At 48.1% G+C, this 16671-nt stretch overlaps 7 protein-coding genes across 7 annotated transcripts; 3 read left to right on the top strand and 4 right to left on the bottom strand.

Annotated features, from left to right (window-relative positions):
* Positions 1–485: 485 nt before the first annotated feature.
* On the bottom strand, positions 486–2437 carry IAQ61_004670 (uncharacterized protein). The gene is made up of 3 exons (XM_003839271.2): positions 2071–2437; positions 1738–1807; positions 486–1687 (listed from the first exon to the last, which is right to left on the bottom strand). The coding sequence occupies exons 2-3, from the start codon at positions 1771–1773 to the stop codon at positions 815–817; spliced, it is 909 nt and encodes a 302-aa protein (XP_003839319.2). The 5' UTR covers positions 1774–1807; positions 2071–2437; the 3' UTR covers positions 486–814.
* A 575-nt stretch (positions 2438–3012) lies between these two features.
* IAQ61_004671 (uncharacterized protein) lies at positions 3013–4767 on the top strand (the record flags this gene model as incomplete). The annotated part of the gene is made up of 2 exons (XM_066096449.1): positions 3013–3017; positions 3072–4767. 2 exons carry the CDS (start codon positions 3013–3015, stop codon positions 4765–4767), a joined length of 1701 nt encoding a protein of 566 aa, XP_065953767.1.
* Positions 4768–4873: 106 nt separating this feature from the next.
* On the bottom strand, positions 4874–6384 carry IAQ61_004672 (uncharacterized protein; the record flags this gene model as incomplete). The annotated part of the gene is made up of 4 exons (XM_003839273.2): positions 6324–6384; positions 5903–6229; positions 5525–5745; positions 4874–5459 (listed from the first exon to the last, which is right to left on the bottom strand). Exons 1-4 carry the CDS (start codon positions 6360–6362, stop codon positions 4874–4876), a joined length of 1173 nt encoding a protein of 390 aa, XP_003839321.1. The 5' UTR covers positions 6363–6384.
* Positions 6385–7671: 1287 nt separating this feature from the next.
* Positions 7672–8931, bottom strand: IAQ61_004673 (uncharacterized protein; the record flags this gene model as incomplete). Its single annotated transcript, XM_003839274.2, has 1 exon — positions 7672–8931. One exon carries the CDS (start codon positions 8929–8931, stop codon positions 7672–7674), a length of 1260 nt encoding a protein of 419 aa, XP_003839322.1.
* Positions 8932–9132: 201 nt separating this feature from the next.
* On the top strand, positions 9133–10189 carry IAQ61_004674 (uncharacterized protein). Its single transcript, XM_066096450.1, has 2 exons — positions 9133–9389; positions 9442–10189. The coding sequence occupies exons 1-2, from the start codon at positions 9156–9158 to the stop codon at positions 10048–10050; spliced, it is 843 nt and encodes a 280-aa protein (XP_065953768.1). The 5' UTR covers positions 9133–9155; the 3' UTR covers positions 10051–10189.
* A 2234-nt stretch (positions 10190–12423) lies between these two features.
* Positions 12424–13584, bottom strand: IAQ61_004675 (uncharacterized protein; the record flags this gene model as incomplete). The annotated part of the gene is made up of 1 exon (XM_003839276.2): positions 12424–13584. One exon carries the CDS (start codon positions 13582–13584, stop codon positions 12424–12426), a length of 1161 nt encoding a protein of 386 aa, XP_003839324.2.
* Positions 13585–14381: 797 nt separating this feature from the next.
* Positions 14382–15863, top strand: IAQ61_004676 (uncharacterized protein; the record flags this gene model as incomplete). The annotated part of the gene is made up of 1 exon (XM_003839277.1): positions 14382–15863. The coding sequence occupies one exon, from the start codon at positions 14382–14384 to the stop codon at positions 15861–15863; it is 1482 nt and encodes a 493-aa protein (XP_003839325.1).
* Between the last annotated feature and the right edge of the window lie 808 nt (positions 15864–16671).

Consider the following 16671-nt stretch of genomic DNA (forward strand, 5'->3'; position numbering starts at 1 on the left):
GCCCGTACACTTGCATGTTCTGCTGTCTAGCATTCGCATGCGGGGAGCGGGGTTACATGGCAACACTCGCCCTACTGGGAACTAGATTACCGCCATACGCGCACTGAAATTCGGTTACCTAATCTCGTCTCGAAATTGGATGTGAAATCCCATGTCCTATCCTTCATTTGTCTTTCTCTGCTAATCACTGAACAAAGTACAGTTCATGCTAGGTTTAAAATGACTGTTGAGATTACATAGATTGAATCCCAGCTCGTCAGTAGCTCACTTGATAATCCCCATATTCATGACGGATCGTGCCACACTCAGGAATTGAGGCCAAAGTGAACACTTCTACCCCACCGCATTTGTGGGATACATATATAGTTAGATATCGATATTGCTGCAAATCACGTACCGTCAAAAACTCGCGATGTCAAGGTCGCAGCAGATGTTACAACGCAGTCGTGTTCGAGTACATGGGCCAACAAGCGGTATACGGCACTGGGAGCTGTTCCATGGTGTACTTCTTGCAAAGATCCAGCATCTAGATTCTGCCTCTTCAAGTACTCACGTTGAGTTGTGCATCAGCTGGTTTTCCGATGCAGTCTGAGTGGTAGCTCTTGAAACTAGTCTTGGCCTGGTTACAGCAATGGACAAACTTGGAATCATACTGATTGTGTGAAGTGTCCAAGAGCATAGGTATTGATTGCAACGTGGCACAGGAGCTGCAGGGCATGAATGTTTGCACTTCAAGGGAATTGTTTTTCGATTTTGGTATCTTTCGCGAATCTACTTCTTAAACTTCTCCCACATTAGGTTCCCACGCTGACCATCACTTGCGCTCGGCACGGACGTTCTTGATGAGCTGGCGCAGTTCGTCGTCGCTCATAGGCGTTACACCTAATAGCTTGTTGTCCTCTTGTTGGTTCCAGGCTGGCTGAGGTACTTGTGTCGACCACCGGATCATATCGCCAATGACGCCCATGTCGACTTTGCCGGCCATCATGTTCTCCGTGGCGGCCTTGAGCCTCTCATCCATATTTTGATGCTCCTCTTGCCATCCATCACTTCCTAGGACCTCCTTGGCTAGGTTTGCCACATCACTCTGAGTCTTGATGATGGAAGATATGTAGAGGTTACGGTTCTTGGTCTCCTCGTGCTTGATGAGTGCGTTTGCAACAGCAGTTCCAACGTCTGCAAGCATGGTCCAGGCTAGCTTTGTGTTGCCTTCGTTCAAGTACTTGATCTTCTTCTCGAAGATGTCGATGTTGATGAAGCCTGAGCGCAGGTTCCAGTCTAAGAAAGCACCGTTTGAAATCGTGGTCCATGTGATCTTGCCTTCAGCCGCAAGCTTTTCCAGCTGCTGAAGCGCCAGGTTCTTTCCATGGAAGACCAAGGGTTTGCGAGCCTCCGTATTCCGAGGGTCAACACTGAACTCGCCGGCAATCATGCGATAGACTCCGGCAGCGGCTGCTGCCTCGACAAACCGTCCTGGAAGGCCGGGGTCGGGACCAGATGACGCGTCAACAAAGGCATCCTGACCGCGCAGAGCTTCTGTGATTGATTCGACAGAGTTTGTGTCGACAACTTTGGCGGTTACACCACTGGGAACCTCTTGACCTTCCTTACGAGTAAGGACCGTAACTTTGAACTTTCCGCAATCCACAAGAGCTTTCAGAATGGGGGCTCCGACGTTACCCGTGGGCTAGGAAGTACATGTTAGCGCCAAAACCATAACCGTTGGAGCAAACGTACACCTGAGAGAGCGACGTTGGTGATGGTGGGTGCCATGATGATATGATTTTGGGAGATGATGGTTTTGGGACTGGAACTTTTATAAATAGCAGATCAGACAAAGCGGAGAGAGGTTGTGATTAGATGAAAGAGCTTGAACTAGACATCTTTATAGACGGTCGAAACAACAGAATTGGGCCCAGATTAACAATCATCGATTTGTAAGACCAAGTCGTTAAGGTAGGGAACTTCACAGTCCGGCCGCCGCATGTGTGCATAGCAGATGAGACTGGCTAAGCATCATCATCAAGCGCCATAGGAGAAGTATGTTACCGGATGCGGTCACAGACTTACAAATGTGTGGATTGCTTGCCTCAGTGTACGGCACCTTGGTGTCCCTGGAACCTTCTTTGGCGGATCGACCCCACCATCAACAGTGCAACACCACGACGACAAGCAAGTGCACTAAGCCACCATGGGTATAAAAAGCTATACACTACAGCAGACTTGAGACTTGGAGGCCTACTTTGCATGAAAAGTCGGTCTGAGCGCCTCGTTCATGGCGTGACGGACCGGCCATTCCATGGTACCGACGTCCGGCGCCAATGGCCGAGGCCGGGGTGCATTCTGAGAGATTCGCCAATTGCAGGGAGCGGAGAGGTGACAGTGCCAAGACCAAGATGATACCTAGTGTATGGTAGGCATAGTCCAAAGTGATGAGTGAGTGGAGGCCAGGGTGAAGGACCGAACCATTCGTTGAGCCTGGGAATTGAAAGTCTGGAATGGATACGCTTGGCGAGCCCCGAAACCTTACATAAGCAGGATTACATAAGGTCAGTGGTATCTAAGAGTCGCGATTGGTTAAAATCAACTTCAGGCTTCCTCCTGGACCATCTGCCACACCACGGCAGTTGGAGAGCCTCTCAGAGGGTCGGCGGACTAACCTGACCCTAAGGGGACAGTTACCCGGCTCGGTAAGGACTAACAACCCAAGATTCTGCCACGACGCAAAATGGAGGACGAAAGTTGGTCCGACCAGCGAGGTCAGGCAGGCGACGATTCCACGCGAGTTCTATGTTAAATGAATGCGAAGGGTTCATGCTCAACATCATGGTACAGCTGAAGAACTTGCGATACTCTACTCTGAACCCCCCGAGCATCCAGTCTGTGGTAACCAAACAGATCCGCACACCAAAGTTGTCTAGCGTAAGCTTAGTTTGTTCCACGACAGTAAGTCGATTGCAGACGCATTGCCATTAAGGGCCAAACGCGGCGGTATTTAGACAAAGCACTAACATGGCGTATGTATACAGTGTGCTCAAAAACAGCTCATGACTGAACGCTAACGTCACTAGCAACGGCCACGGCGCAAACGGCACGACCAAATACTACGATTTGGGAAAATACCAAAGAACATGCCGTACAGATTCCACCGAAGCTCTAAAGTGGGTGAATCGGGGCCTGGTATGGTCATACTCATTCAACCATGAAGCCGCACTAAGGTGTTTCGAACAAGCTGCCCAAGATGATAAGAAGTGTGCAATGGCATATTGGGGGCAGGCTTATGCAATCAGCCCGAATTACAACAAACCTTGGTGGCTCTTCACGGCTGATGAACGCGAGATTGCCATTAAAAAAGCACTGGAGGTATTCGCGCTTGCGGAAGAAAATGTCACAGACTTCGAGCCTATGGAGCGTGCCCTGCTCACAGCACTTGCCACTCGATTCCCACCCGATGTCAACACGCCTGGGGAGAAGATGTCAGCATTTGATTATGCATACGCCGAAGCCATGAAAAAAGTCTACGAGGAATATGGCGATGATCCCGACGTTGCAACTCTATACGCAGACTCGGTGATGTGCACACGACCGCGCCAACTATGGAACCTCGACACCGGAGAGCCGACAGGCGACGATGTAGTAGCTGCAAGACATGCACTCGAGAAAGCAATGGCAAGTGCTAGTGGTCGAGAAAACCCTGGTACTTGTCACTTGTACATCCACATGATGGAGATGACACTGACACCCGAATTGGCACTACCCGCCGCGAATCGATTGCGACGTCTCGTGCCTGATGGCTCACACATGCAGCACATGGCGACCCACATAGATGTTGCTTGTGGTGACTATGGCCGTGCGATCGACAGTGGTCTCAACGCCATAATCTCAGATGACGTGTATTTCTCGAGGGAGAAAGTTGATTCCTTCATATACAATGCGTATCGAGCGCACAACGTGCATGCCATGTCATATGCTGCGATGATGGCTGGTAGACGCGAAGAGGCCTTGTACGGTGCGAAACGGCTCGGCGAGATCTTGACTGAGGAATACATGACCTCGAAGCCGCGCATGGCCGACTGGACTGAGTGGCAGGCTGTAACAATGCCGCATGTTCTCATCCGCTTTGGGCAATGGGAGGATATCCTCGATCTTCAACCGCCAAAAAATCCCAAGCTTTCTGTCATAGCAACGACGATCAAATACGCCAAAGGAATCGCACTTGCCGTTCTCGGAAGGATCGAGGAAGCTCAAATCGCACAGGCGGAATTTGAGGAAGCCCGCCGAGCCTTGCCAGAAGATCGACTATATGGGCCAAGCTCGAAAGCAGCACCAGTCTTTGCTATAGCGTCAGCTATGCTTGAGGGTGAACTGCAATATCGCCAAGGCAACTACACTGAAGCCTTTGCTTCTCTACGCCATGGTATTGAATTGGAGGGCCAAATTGCGTACGCCGACCCACCACTCTGGATGCAACCAGTCCGTCATGCTTTGGGCGCCCTCCTCCTTGAGCAAGGGCAAACTGTTGAATCAGAGAAGGTATACTTGGAGGACCTTGGACTTAGCAAGACCCTCTCTCGCCGAAAGGCGCGTCTTAACAATGTTTGGGCCTTGCATGGCCTGTACGAGTGCCTGATTGCTAACAACAAGCATGAGGAAGCTCAGAGGCTACGAATACATCGTGATATAGCTCTGGCGTCTGCTGATATTCCGATAGGGGCATCTTGCTTTTGTCGTCTGAAAGTGAAGGCAAAGACTTGCAAAGCTTGCTGAAAGTCGCGCAGTAGCTGTCTCTTTAAGGCACATAAAAAAAACCCTCCATGCTTTCAATCGATGAAACACTGTTGTGAAATTTGAATGCTACTTGCACAAGTGGCTTCTATGGCTTCTGGTTGAGATACTCCAACTCTTCCTTCGTCGAAACGCGACCTAGCCGCTCGTTGCGATAAGGGTAACGGCCAAAAGACCGGATCTGGTGCATGTGACTATCGCAAATACCCTGTATTGTACCCTTGAACCTCTCATAACTCTCTCGTCTCTTGTTGAACGCCGCACAATATTGCGCCAATTCTTTGTTTGCTTCACCCTCGGGACTCTCGATCAGGTTGTCAATCTCCCCCCACATGTTAGCGTGCTCATTGCTCAGCTTTTCCTGGATCTTCAGCTCTTCCGAATGCTCCAATGGCATGCAAAACCAGAACTTGTACGCGAGCCGGAAGCGAACAGCTGGATCGTTTGGTATACCGCGTTCAATTGCTTGTAACGAGATAGCCAGTGCGAGAGGATCGAAGAAGCTATACGCAATACCAACTCCAGGGCCTCTATAGCAGTTGCGAGGAAGTTGGTCCAAGAGAATGATCAAGCTCATCCAATGCAGAGCGGTGGCAGGATTTGCAGTGGCGAGAATCTCATCAGCACTCGGTTTGGTTGTTTTGATAGTATCCAGGACTGGACCAAACTTCTCGCTGGTGATGTTGTTAGGATATCTCTTTGCGACGGTGGAAAGACGCATAGTCCCAATCATACGTACATGCATTCCTTGTCGAAATCCTCAGTGGCGGAAAACCACGGCCCCGCATCTGCTACATCTGGGGCGATGATGCTGTCGGGGTCTGGCATGTGACGAAACCAGAATGAGTTAACCTCGTCGAGAAGGGCATGCGTCAACATTTCATTGAGTGGAGCCATGGTTCTGATTGATAATCGCAATAGTGGTGAGTGTCCTGATTTTGCAACTGGCAGCCCTAGGAGCTAGGAAATTGTAATATATATCGCTAGAGGTGAAAAAACTTTGGGGTTCCATGCAGGCTGCAGAACACTCTGATTAACAATCATTGCGCAAGCTTGGCTTCACCTTGGTCCGATCGGGGACGAATGGAAGTTCCAGAGGGCAACCATGCATACATACTAGGTGACGGCCAACTGCAAAGGACGTAGATATGCAGGAGCCATGGTGATAGGCGCAATGTATCGGGAAAAATTCTTGACCGATACTGCATACTACCGGGATGAACCGGCCTCCACGGGTGCCTGCACCAAACCACGTATTACTGCCAGACGAAAGCTCGAGTATTATACATTGCTGAGAAATGCGGTAATCAATCCGAGGGAGCAGGTACTGTACAAACAGACCTATGGTGAAGTGTAGGTAGATTCTAGACTGCGCTACATGCGAATGTTCAGCCTGCTCGGGTGCTGATGCTCCGAACCCCCAAGACATTACAATCTCAGACGACTACCCCTGCATGAGTTCACGCTGCTGATTGATATGAATTCTCTGCACAATGCCATGCATTGTTGATGTCCCGTACAACATCCCGCCAGCTTACACAGCAATACCTCCTATCCCGCGAATCAGGCGTAGTCATGATGCAGGATCCTCTGCCGACGCTAAACTCAGATATACGCGTAGTCTCGAGTATTGCTCATACCTGCCCCTCCTCCGCCCAAATAGACCCTCTCTCTAGGTTATAGGGAGAGTATAGAGGTAAGCAGAGATAGACAAAAAAGACTATAGTGAAGAAACGGCATGGCAGACGTGAATAAAGTGAGTGATAGGAGAGATATGGATAGAGTACAGATAATCTTGGTAACGTGTTACATCTGATTCATCACTAGCTAACAGTCGCGCCTAAATGACGCAGGCTAAGATTAATCTCTTCTTGTCTATAGTCCTTTGTCATGAGAAGATTGTTTTGTTGTGACTTATCCTGCTGTCCCTTCATGCTAGGACCTAGGGTATGTTGTGGCCAGAGACTACCGGTAAGCTTAGAGTCTCGCTTTATTCTTGAGCAATGGAGTGACTGCGCAACTCTCCCCTGACGCCACAGTATTGATCCGGGTCACAGCTCGACTAAATCATCGATGGAGGACATCTCTTCAGTACAAGCCTTGCCTTCTAAGCATTTATCCCTTCAGTCAGTGCGTAGCACAAGCCCGCCGTATGCACGTTAACAGTTATTCGAAAGCTAGAGAACCCAGCCCCGACTACTCAAATTATTTCTACACTGCCATACAGTCTCCTTGATGAAACGATAGACGAAAAAATATTCACCTCTTAAGCGAAATCGCGTAGATCGTAACAGAGGTGGGAGGACAATTGATAGAAAGTTTTTCGCGCTCTGTCAAAGCTCCGTAAAAGGTATTCCTTATTGATTTATGGCAGCTCCTGTCAAAGCCGGAATCCTGACAATTCACCAATTATCTTGGTCTTTCTTATGCCAGGCTGTGAAGTCGGCATGGCGCCCGAGTTGATAGTTTTGCACAGTACTTGAGTCTAACATCATCACACGTCAAGATTAGGGATCTGAGAGCGCCTCCGATAAGAATCATGTAAGTAAGGCGACTACTTGGGCAGCCCCTTTTTTATAAGAATTGCTTTGGAAAGACATGGATACAACAGAAAATTAGAAACATCGTCGGACTCTGTGTGATTGAGTTCATAACGGCTAAGTATTGATTCAGTGCATGTTATGCATAGTGACACAATGCGTAACGAATGAAAGCGAGATCAGGATCGTTCGCTCAATAAAAAGAACGCCAACTAACTATTCCCAAGAATTGTTCTCGCAGTAGTTCTACTCGATATTCAAGAGCTATAAGACCATAAGTTGGATTTGTCAAGAAATCGACACAAAAGGTAACACTTGTTTACGCGACTCGATGTTTCCGGTCTGATTACTTGATGAGGCCCATTTTCATGGCCAGCGTGTCCGCGATATCTTGTGCAAAGCCTTCATCGTTGATATCTCGATCATCCTCTACAATACGCACTCCACTACCCGCTAGTCCATGGATAACAGCATCACGAAGGGCTGCATCTGCATCTCCATCTGCGAACGGTTGGCCGTGTGTGGCGATTGCGCTTACGCCGCCTTTTGGTAACCACACTTCTATCGCATTGGGGTCTTTCGCGTGATTTCGAATCTTGCCAGCAATGAACAAGCCGATTTCGCGCGACTCCTCTTTCGAAGTCCTCATGAGAGTAATGACTGGGTTGTGCTCGTAGAGTTTGCGGCCTTGATATCGCTCTGGCACCGTGCTAATGGGACCGAAATTTGACATGTCAGTCGCTCCAACGGATATGATGTTGGGTATTCCCGCTTCGGCTGCAGCTTCTAATCGGTGCGGTCCGGCGCTCATGATTCCCCCAGTTAAGTGGTCACAAATTTCGGTCGTGGTCAGATCTAATACCGCATCGATAGCCCCTTCACGGACAAGTCGCTCCATAGCTTTACCGCCATGACCAGTCGCGTGAAACACGTACGCTTCGATTTTGTAGTTTGACTCAAGATGTTTGCGAATGGTATCCACAGCAGGTGTTGTGACGCCGAACATTGTCACGCCTACTCGCTTCTTGCTTGAAGATTCTGGCGGTTGTACTCTTGATGCATACGCTTGTGCCATGCCAGCAATAGCTGCCCCTGCATTACTGAGAATATTACGTAGTACTTGATTTAGTCCCGCCACATCCACAACACTATACATGAGTGTTATGTCCGTCTCTTGTATGATAGGGCCTGTGTCCCCGCTGGCGATAGTGGAGACGATTAATTTGGGGAATCCAACAGGCAATGCATCTCTCATAACCTGTGCAGCCAGGGAAGTGCCACCAGATCCACCGGCCGCGATGATTGCGTGAACACCACCTTCTTCAAACATGGAATGAACTGCGGCTGTGGCACATCTAGCCATGAATTTGATGACCTCTCCTCGTGGGAGTTGAGCCAAGTCTTCCTTGCTGCCATGCTGCTTTACCAGTTCTTCTTGGCTCAGAGATATCGCATCGCTTTTGATGGGTTTTTGACCGACATCTATCAAGGTGACATTGACGTTGTGCATTAATATCTCGTCGCGCAAGAAGAGCAACTCTTCAAGCTTGGTATCGCACGTGCCAAGTATGGCAATGTTCGGAATCATCTCAGATTCTGTTTTCATATCTGCGTCCTATGTTGATACTGTGACGAAGAAGAGCAATGTCGTTGATGGTATAGGCTGTTCTGGAGTTGATCTTGAATGTGATCTTGGTCGTGCTCCGTTCGCTTCAAGTTGGTTACGTCATCAGGCGTTCGTTCCTTCTACCGGTACCGGTACGCTTCAAAAGCTTCCGATCGTCCAATGCAACCCATACCATCGTCATCCGATCAAGTTCGATCCTGATCATGTCTCCACCAAGTGATAGGAATGTTATCCTTGAAAATCTTCGCAGGACAATTGAGGAAGGAAGGATCATTGTCGGCGCAGGCGCTGGGATTGGATTATCGGCAAAGTTCATCGAGCAAGGCGGAGGTGATCTGATCATCATCTATAACAGTGGTCGTTACCGAATGGCAGGCCGAGGTTCGTTGGCAGGCTTGATGCCTTATGGTAATGCAAATGACGTGGTGTTGGAAATGGTATAACGGTCCCAAGGTGATATTATGGACCTAATCAACTAACTAAACTAAGGCTGGAGAAGTTCTGCCAATCGTCAAGTCGACTCCAGTGCTCGCCGGTGTCTGCGCAACTGACCCTTTTCGCGACATGTCTCGATTCTTGAAACAACTCAAAGACTTGGGCTTTGCCGGCATTCAAAACTTCCCTACTGTTGGCTTGATCGACGGCACCTTTCGACAGAACCTTGAGGAAACGGGCATGAGCTACGACGCAGAGGTTGAGGTGATCCGCCAAGCTCGGGCTATGGACCTCCTTACCACACCTTACGTTTTCAGCGTGGAAGAAGCACAGAAGATGTCGCACGCAGGCGCAGACATTCTAGTGGCTCACATGGGACTCACCACTAGTGGGAGTATTGGTGCAAATAGCGGAAAGACACTGGACGAATGCGTCAAACTAATTCAGGAGATTCGAGATGCCGCTATAGCAATTAAGGAAGACATTATCGTGCTATGTCATGGCGGTCCGATTGCCAGGCCAGAAGACGCAGAGTATGTTATCAGCCGCACTAAGGGAGTTCATGGTTTCTATGGAGCGAGTAGTATGGAGCGACTTCCCGTTGAAGACGCAATCACCAACATCACGAAAACTTTCAAAAACTTGAATTTTGGTAAAAAATGACCAGGAATTCTCCTACTTCACCTCTTTCAATCATAACGCGCCCTTCATAGTATCTTGATAACATGTATGCTAGCTGAACAGTCATTAGTTAGGTTAGTGTTCAGATACTTGTCTAGAGGTAAATTAGCACTAGGGTTCATCACAGGATTCCGGTGACAATTATCTTGGCTTCCTCCCATATGTTAGTTACGTAACTGAACTTCCCAGGCAAAGATCAATAACATTTGCATATCACTGTAGATTTGTCATCAACGTTCCACCTAGCAGCTATTGAAGTACGAATACCATGCGCATTGTCAGTTGATATTTGTCTCCCGATTAATCGAGAATAGATGTCATTCAAGGCTTCACTTCCCTTTTCGCATAATAAACAACGTTGTGCAACACATTCTAACTCTAATTATATTTCCGAAAAAGAGAAAAGGGAAGGAAATTCAGCAACGAGTATAAAACATTTCGACACAAAGGCAAACCTCCAGAGCACTCAAAAGGAGCTGAAGAAACTAGAATGATTGGCTTGTCACTCCTTTCGCCCCCACTTTCCAGTTCCCATCGCACACTATGAACATGGCCGCGATGGCCTCCTAATTGTGCAGAAGTTAATTTCTACCCAACGTGCAGCTGCGCTTTACGATGATTTTGTCGTAGAAGGGAGAATTTTGTGGACTGGCCTGACCCTAAGAAGTAGATGCAGTGAGTATTAATGATCAAATAAGTGTCTCAAGGTGTCTTATGTAGTACACAGGCCTTCCTTTAACTTACATATATTGGCTACAGTGAGTCTATTAGTAGCTTATAGTAAAGATCTGACCACTGCTTGTGTTATTTTCAATTGTATTTGGCTGCTTCTTCATTTAGAATGCGTCTTTCGATCAACTTAAAGCTTAAGCTAGCTTGGGCAAAGGTCAAGCTTGTAACTTTTTAACAAGCAGTACCATTCAGTCCTTCCCCCTTTATCCTCGTATGATTCTAGTCTGGGTATCTTGTATAGCTTTGCGATGCTTCGCAACAAATTCTCGTGCACCGTAACAAACCAAGCCCCGCAAGAAGATTTTAGCGTAGTACTTTTGATAAACTAAATAACCCATAATCTAGGTTTTGGGGAACGACCCTTAGTAGGTGGTCCAGTTAACACTTAAATATCAAGTAGCAGATGCAGATTTTCACTAGGGTCAGGAACTATAACCATTAGAGACTCTGAAGCAATATTAGTGCAACTACTGCGAAGTAAAGGATCTAAAGAAAAATCTTTGTGGTTGATCTTGTTATAGAACCAGTGGTGATTAATCTTATCATGATTCTGCCCAAAGCCCAAAGCACTTGAAACACTAGGCGACTAACAAGCGCTCCATAGCTATGCCGTTACATTGTGTCATATTCACAAAAATCTTGCTTTGCTTTTAGAAGACATGTCTTTAATGTTCCTGCTTAGCTATATATTCATGTTTCTACTAAATCAGGAGCCATTCATATTTCGTAGCAGGCACTGTGCATTTGCATATGGTTCTTAGGGTGTATGGTGTTAAATTGGTACAGTTACCACCTCTATCGCTCTTTGGTAGGATAGTAAACCTTATTACTTCACTTCACTTCCCGCACCTATATAACAGCCTTACTTGCAGCGATTGGTGCCTAGAGCAGAGAATACGCTATTACCCGCACACGGAAGAGTATCCATAGATCTTTTTTATAATTAAGTATAGTATAATATGTGGAGGGTTTTGGATGATGAGTCAATACAAGGCAGAGCCTAATGCTAGAAGCGTGCACGTACTAGTAACCTACGTACATGTCTCATTCTACGTACCTTAACTCGTATTTCCATAAATTGTAAGTTCTTTTTTGGTTTTAGGCTTTTAGGGTAATGGGGGAGCGGACGTCCGTCCTAAGTTCTGGATGTCAAATTAGTAAGATGTTAAGGTAGGCACACATGTAGAGAACATTATCTCACGATCAAATTATGGCCTATTATAGACTCGCGCCACCATGATTCTGCTCTAGCAGCCGTGCTATACAATGCGGCTTATCTTGCCGCGTTGAACTTGATATGAAACTTTCCTGATATCGTCGGTGGCTCGTGGGTACTGAAAACCTGCTCTCCTATCATGTACCTACAGTCCCCTCCAGGACATGGACCACCAAGATGAAGATTCCATCATTCTTCTGTTGTGGAGACACCGCCAGTATCTGGCATTATTTGAGGCATCATTGATCTTAACGGTACGTGCAAGTAATGGTAATTGTGTCAGGTCATTTCTCACCAATGAGGCTTATGTACAGCAGGCGGCGCTGGCTTGCTAGCGATTCGCTTCCCTTGTTCCTCTTTTGAGAGCGTTTCCCATTCAGCAACGTTCTTGTCCTATATAAAGTTAGCTAAACTCTTCTGTATGGCGGTTTGGTGAATGAACTCACCCATTCAGCGACGCATTCTGGCTTCCAATTGCATTGTTCCACTTCGCCATACATTGGATGATTGTGCCTCGGATGACGAGACGGCCAACCGGAGGCATGATAGTGATGCTTGACCAAAGCTCCCCGAGAGTCATGATTGCCAGAATCGGAATGTCCCTGGCCAGCAGCAAAAGCTTCAACGTCCAATACTAATATGCCGCTCACGAGTTTCGACTCGGCGAGGTCGTGGAAGGCATCCCAAGTGACTTCCTGGCCTTGGTTTTGAGCAGTCATTTGCTCCAACACCGCTTTTGTGAAAGCCGAGGGGCCGGTCCCACTGATGACCTCGTTGAAATCCAACTCGAGCTCTGATACTGGTACACTCTTTTCGTTCGAGAGATCGTGGATCCAGTCCTGGATGTTCTCAATCAGCCTCATCATGACAGGCAGTCGAGGTTTGGCGGCGAAAGTCCATTGGCAAAATGATGAGCACTTGGATCCGAGCACAGGATGATTGATAAATGCAGGTTCATCTATCTCGACGCCGATTATCATGTCCACGTCTTCCTCCTTATATCGGTCAGGTATGAATCGGTTGATAGGACGCAGGCATTCCACGTCAATGTCCGCATATACGCCGCCTTCTGCGTACATTACGAGATACCGCAACAGATCGGCTTTGATAATCGTAATGTTGAGCTCGCGATAGAGCTCCACAATGTCAGGGCGGTTGAATCCCTGGGGCCCATAGTGCCAGTCAAGATATTCAAGGGCGTTGTCATCTGTCAAAACCTCATAGCGATATCCAGGGTTCTTCGCCAGCCAAGTCTTTGCAGAGTCAGAATCACGTTGCTCAAAGAAAACCGATCCAACTTTCCACGTTTGCCAGATTTTCCTTGGAATGACGGAAGTTGACGGCTGTAGTAGCTGTTGGTATCTGAGCTCTCGTCGGTATCTGTGGGCAGCACGAATTGGAGTCGTGAAGAAATGGGTGTTTGTGAAGAAGAGGAAGAAGAACACGATGGCAAGATATGCTGGTAGGACCCTTCTGACTTGACTTGTGAGTTTTCCTGAGAAGTGCGACGCGATTGGGGAGTGAGGAGGCATTCTGGTGTCCAAGCGAAGCTTTGGCGGAGGTGGCATTGATCGTGTGCGCATACTGATGTTATCACAGCATTGTAGCACCCGCTGCACCTTTTGCTAATCTCGCCTAAGCTCTAAATGTCCACACATACCGGTACGTAGATCCAGATGCCAAAGCCTCTTGACCCTTTTAGGTTTTCGTTCCGGTAGAGCCAATCATTTTCCCTGGACGATCCTCGGTATCTTGGTACCTAGAGGGATGACGGGGAATGATTAGGGTGCGACAGGAAATCGAGAAGCACACTGCATGCTTGTCATGAGGTCGTTGCGACACATCGATCTGCGGAGCTAAGAAGGTTAAACTAAGGCGGCTAAGTCGAAAGCTTATACGAGCACTCGCCGCCATCCCTTCGGCTGAAACAACCTTTTTGGCACCAGATCCACAATTGTCAATACACAGTGCCACTACATTGCATGAGCCTGCAAGGGCCATGGCCCTATCAAGCCAGGAACAGAGGTCAAGTACATGGATCGAGCAACCTTGTTTACCATGCATGCGCCAACCTCCCGCTCATACATACTGTAGTGTGTGTGATCCAAATCCCCGCAAGTAAGGTATTGAGTTCAGAAATTGTCCAATGATAGTAGGTAGAGCTCTTCACGGGCCTCGGTATGCATGAACTGCGTGTGAGCGCATGTGCCACTCTTCCGCTATGGAACTACCCGTCTAATAGCCCAGGCACCAACAGTAGGTTTGATTACATCTAGCCTGGAACGCTACAGTGAAAGCAGAACGTCGCGAGCAAGACAGATATTGAACATACAGTCGACAACGAAACTTGCAGGTCTCCTATGCAATGCCTTCCAAACTCAATGGACTCCTAGACCACTGTCAGATGGAAGAGGTCAGCCTACACCCCGCAACATGGAAGCCTACTCGATGTGGGAGATGGAACCTCGACATTTTACGCCCCGAATTCCTCTCACTACGACCCAGCAGCCCAAGGACCAGCTCTCTTCGCCCTACGGCTTGGCTTGACGGTTTGCGTGGCTTTTCCGCCTTTCTGGTCTATCTTCACCACAATCAACTGTGGGCCCACGGCATGAAGGGAAACATCGTATTCGAAAACTCGTTTGGCTATCAAGACAAACATTACTTTGCTGCTCTGCCTTTTGTACGAACTGCATTCTCTGGTGGCCATTTCGCCGTGACGATATTTTTCGTCATTTCTGGATATGTCCTTTCCGTCAAATCAATGGGCCTTGTTCACAAGGGACAGACAGAAAGCATTATGGATGTCATCGGGTCTGCTCTCTTTCGTCGTTGGCTGCGACTATATATTCCCATCATGGCTGTCACTTTCCTCTGGCTTTGTATGCGACATGCAACTGGCGTTTGGATGAACATCCACGACATGAGTGGCTCATTTCGCGAAGATGCCAGGCACTGGTACGAAACATTTAAGAGCTATAGCTTCATATTTTCAGCCAGCCAGCTGGAATTCTCGCAGTCTTACCATCCGCATACATGGACAATTCCACTGGAGTTCCAAGGCTCGATTGTAGTTTATACTGCCCTACCCGCGTTTGCTCGATGTACCAGAAATGCGCGACTCTGGTGTGAAGTAGCCTTGATCTTTTACTTCCTATACATCGTTGATGGCTATCATTGTGCGCTTTTTATGGCTGGTATGCTACTTTGCGATTTGGATCTCTTGGCACAGGCGGAGAAGCTGCCAAAGTTTCTATCGGTACTGGCGGGCTTCAAGGAATTCTTATTTTTCCACTTGTTCATCGTGGCGATGTATCTTGGTGGTGTGCCATCATTTGACACTACGGAATTCGATCGGTATACACTCCTAACCGAATCGCCAGGCTGGAGATGGCTATCTCACCTCAAACCACAAGCAGTGTTCGACGCAAAGTGGTTCTACCTGTTTTGGGCGGCTCTCTTCACAGTCGCGTCAGTACCACGACTACCTTGGTTGAAGCGCTCTTTCGAAAGTCGGACCTGTCAATACCTTGCACGTATTTCATTTGCTCTGTACCTTATTCATGGGCCAGTCATATGGGTGATTGCTGATCGCATATACGCGGCTGTGGGATTAAGCAGAGCAGAGCATGAAGCTGGTATTCCAGGATGGGTAAACAAGTTCCCGCTGTCAAAGAAAGGTCCAATGGGTCTCGAGCCAGCTTTCTGGTTATCTCAGATCGTCATTTTCCCGGTCACGCTCTACGCAGCTGAGGTCGTAACGAAGCTGATTGATGAGCCGAGTGTGAAAGTATCGACTTGGCTCTACAAGAAAATGTTGGCAGAACCACAATCATCGCGGCGATAGACGAGGCTCTTTGGATCGCGAATCCATGTTTACTTGGCCCAGCAGGGAAGCTCATTGCCTCTGAGCCTTGGGTAGCAAATTGGCCCACATCTATGGTATCTGTAGCAATTTCAGTGGCTTCAGCGATCCTTCCGATGGCTTCGATCCTGATCATACCAGCTCTGATCACAGAAGTAATCGAACGGATCTCAACCAAACAAGTTCGTAATAATGGAATATGTCCATGAGCGCTTTATTTCTGGAATTGGCATCCAGAGGCTACCTATCATGAACATAATTCACATGGCGTGAATTTGCTTCCAATTCATTCTGGGTTTTTTACGCGACAAGTGCTTTCCTCGATCAGAGGATGCTCTCCTCGGTATCGTGTGGACTTCACCAAGATTTTTCAATTGAATGCCACATGCATCGCTACTGCAGGTGTGTAAACTGCAAGTGAGTAAGAACATGGGGAACGTCGAGGTAGGCTTGCCGTGCATAGATCACCCAATGCGGCGTTTGCTCCGGCGCTAGGTACCGTAAGCACCCCACGGGGAACAGTCTCAGAACTCAACCGCTTGTCCTTGCTCCAACGTTGATCATTGCCAATACTTCGGCATGTATTTACCAGCCTTCAGACTTTACAGTCCAAATTACCGAACATGTGAAATGGGAACATACACAGCTCCATCATCGGGCGCAGTGCCTACCACAATCAGCAATTTCGAGCTCCAGTCTATGCCAACCCCCCCCCCCCCCCCCCCGCATTGTGCGCCCTGAGTCGCACGTGAGGTCTGGCATATCCCGAATGAATTTGGAGAAAGGGATC

This window comes from Plenodomus lingam, assembly GCF_022343315.1.
Source record: "Plenodomus lingam strain CAN1 chromosome Unknown contig_19, whole genome shotgun sequence".
NCBI lineage: Eukaryota > Fungi > Ascomycota > Dothideomycetes > Pleosporales > Leptosphaeriaceae > Plenodomus > Plenodomus lingam.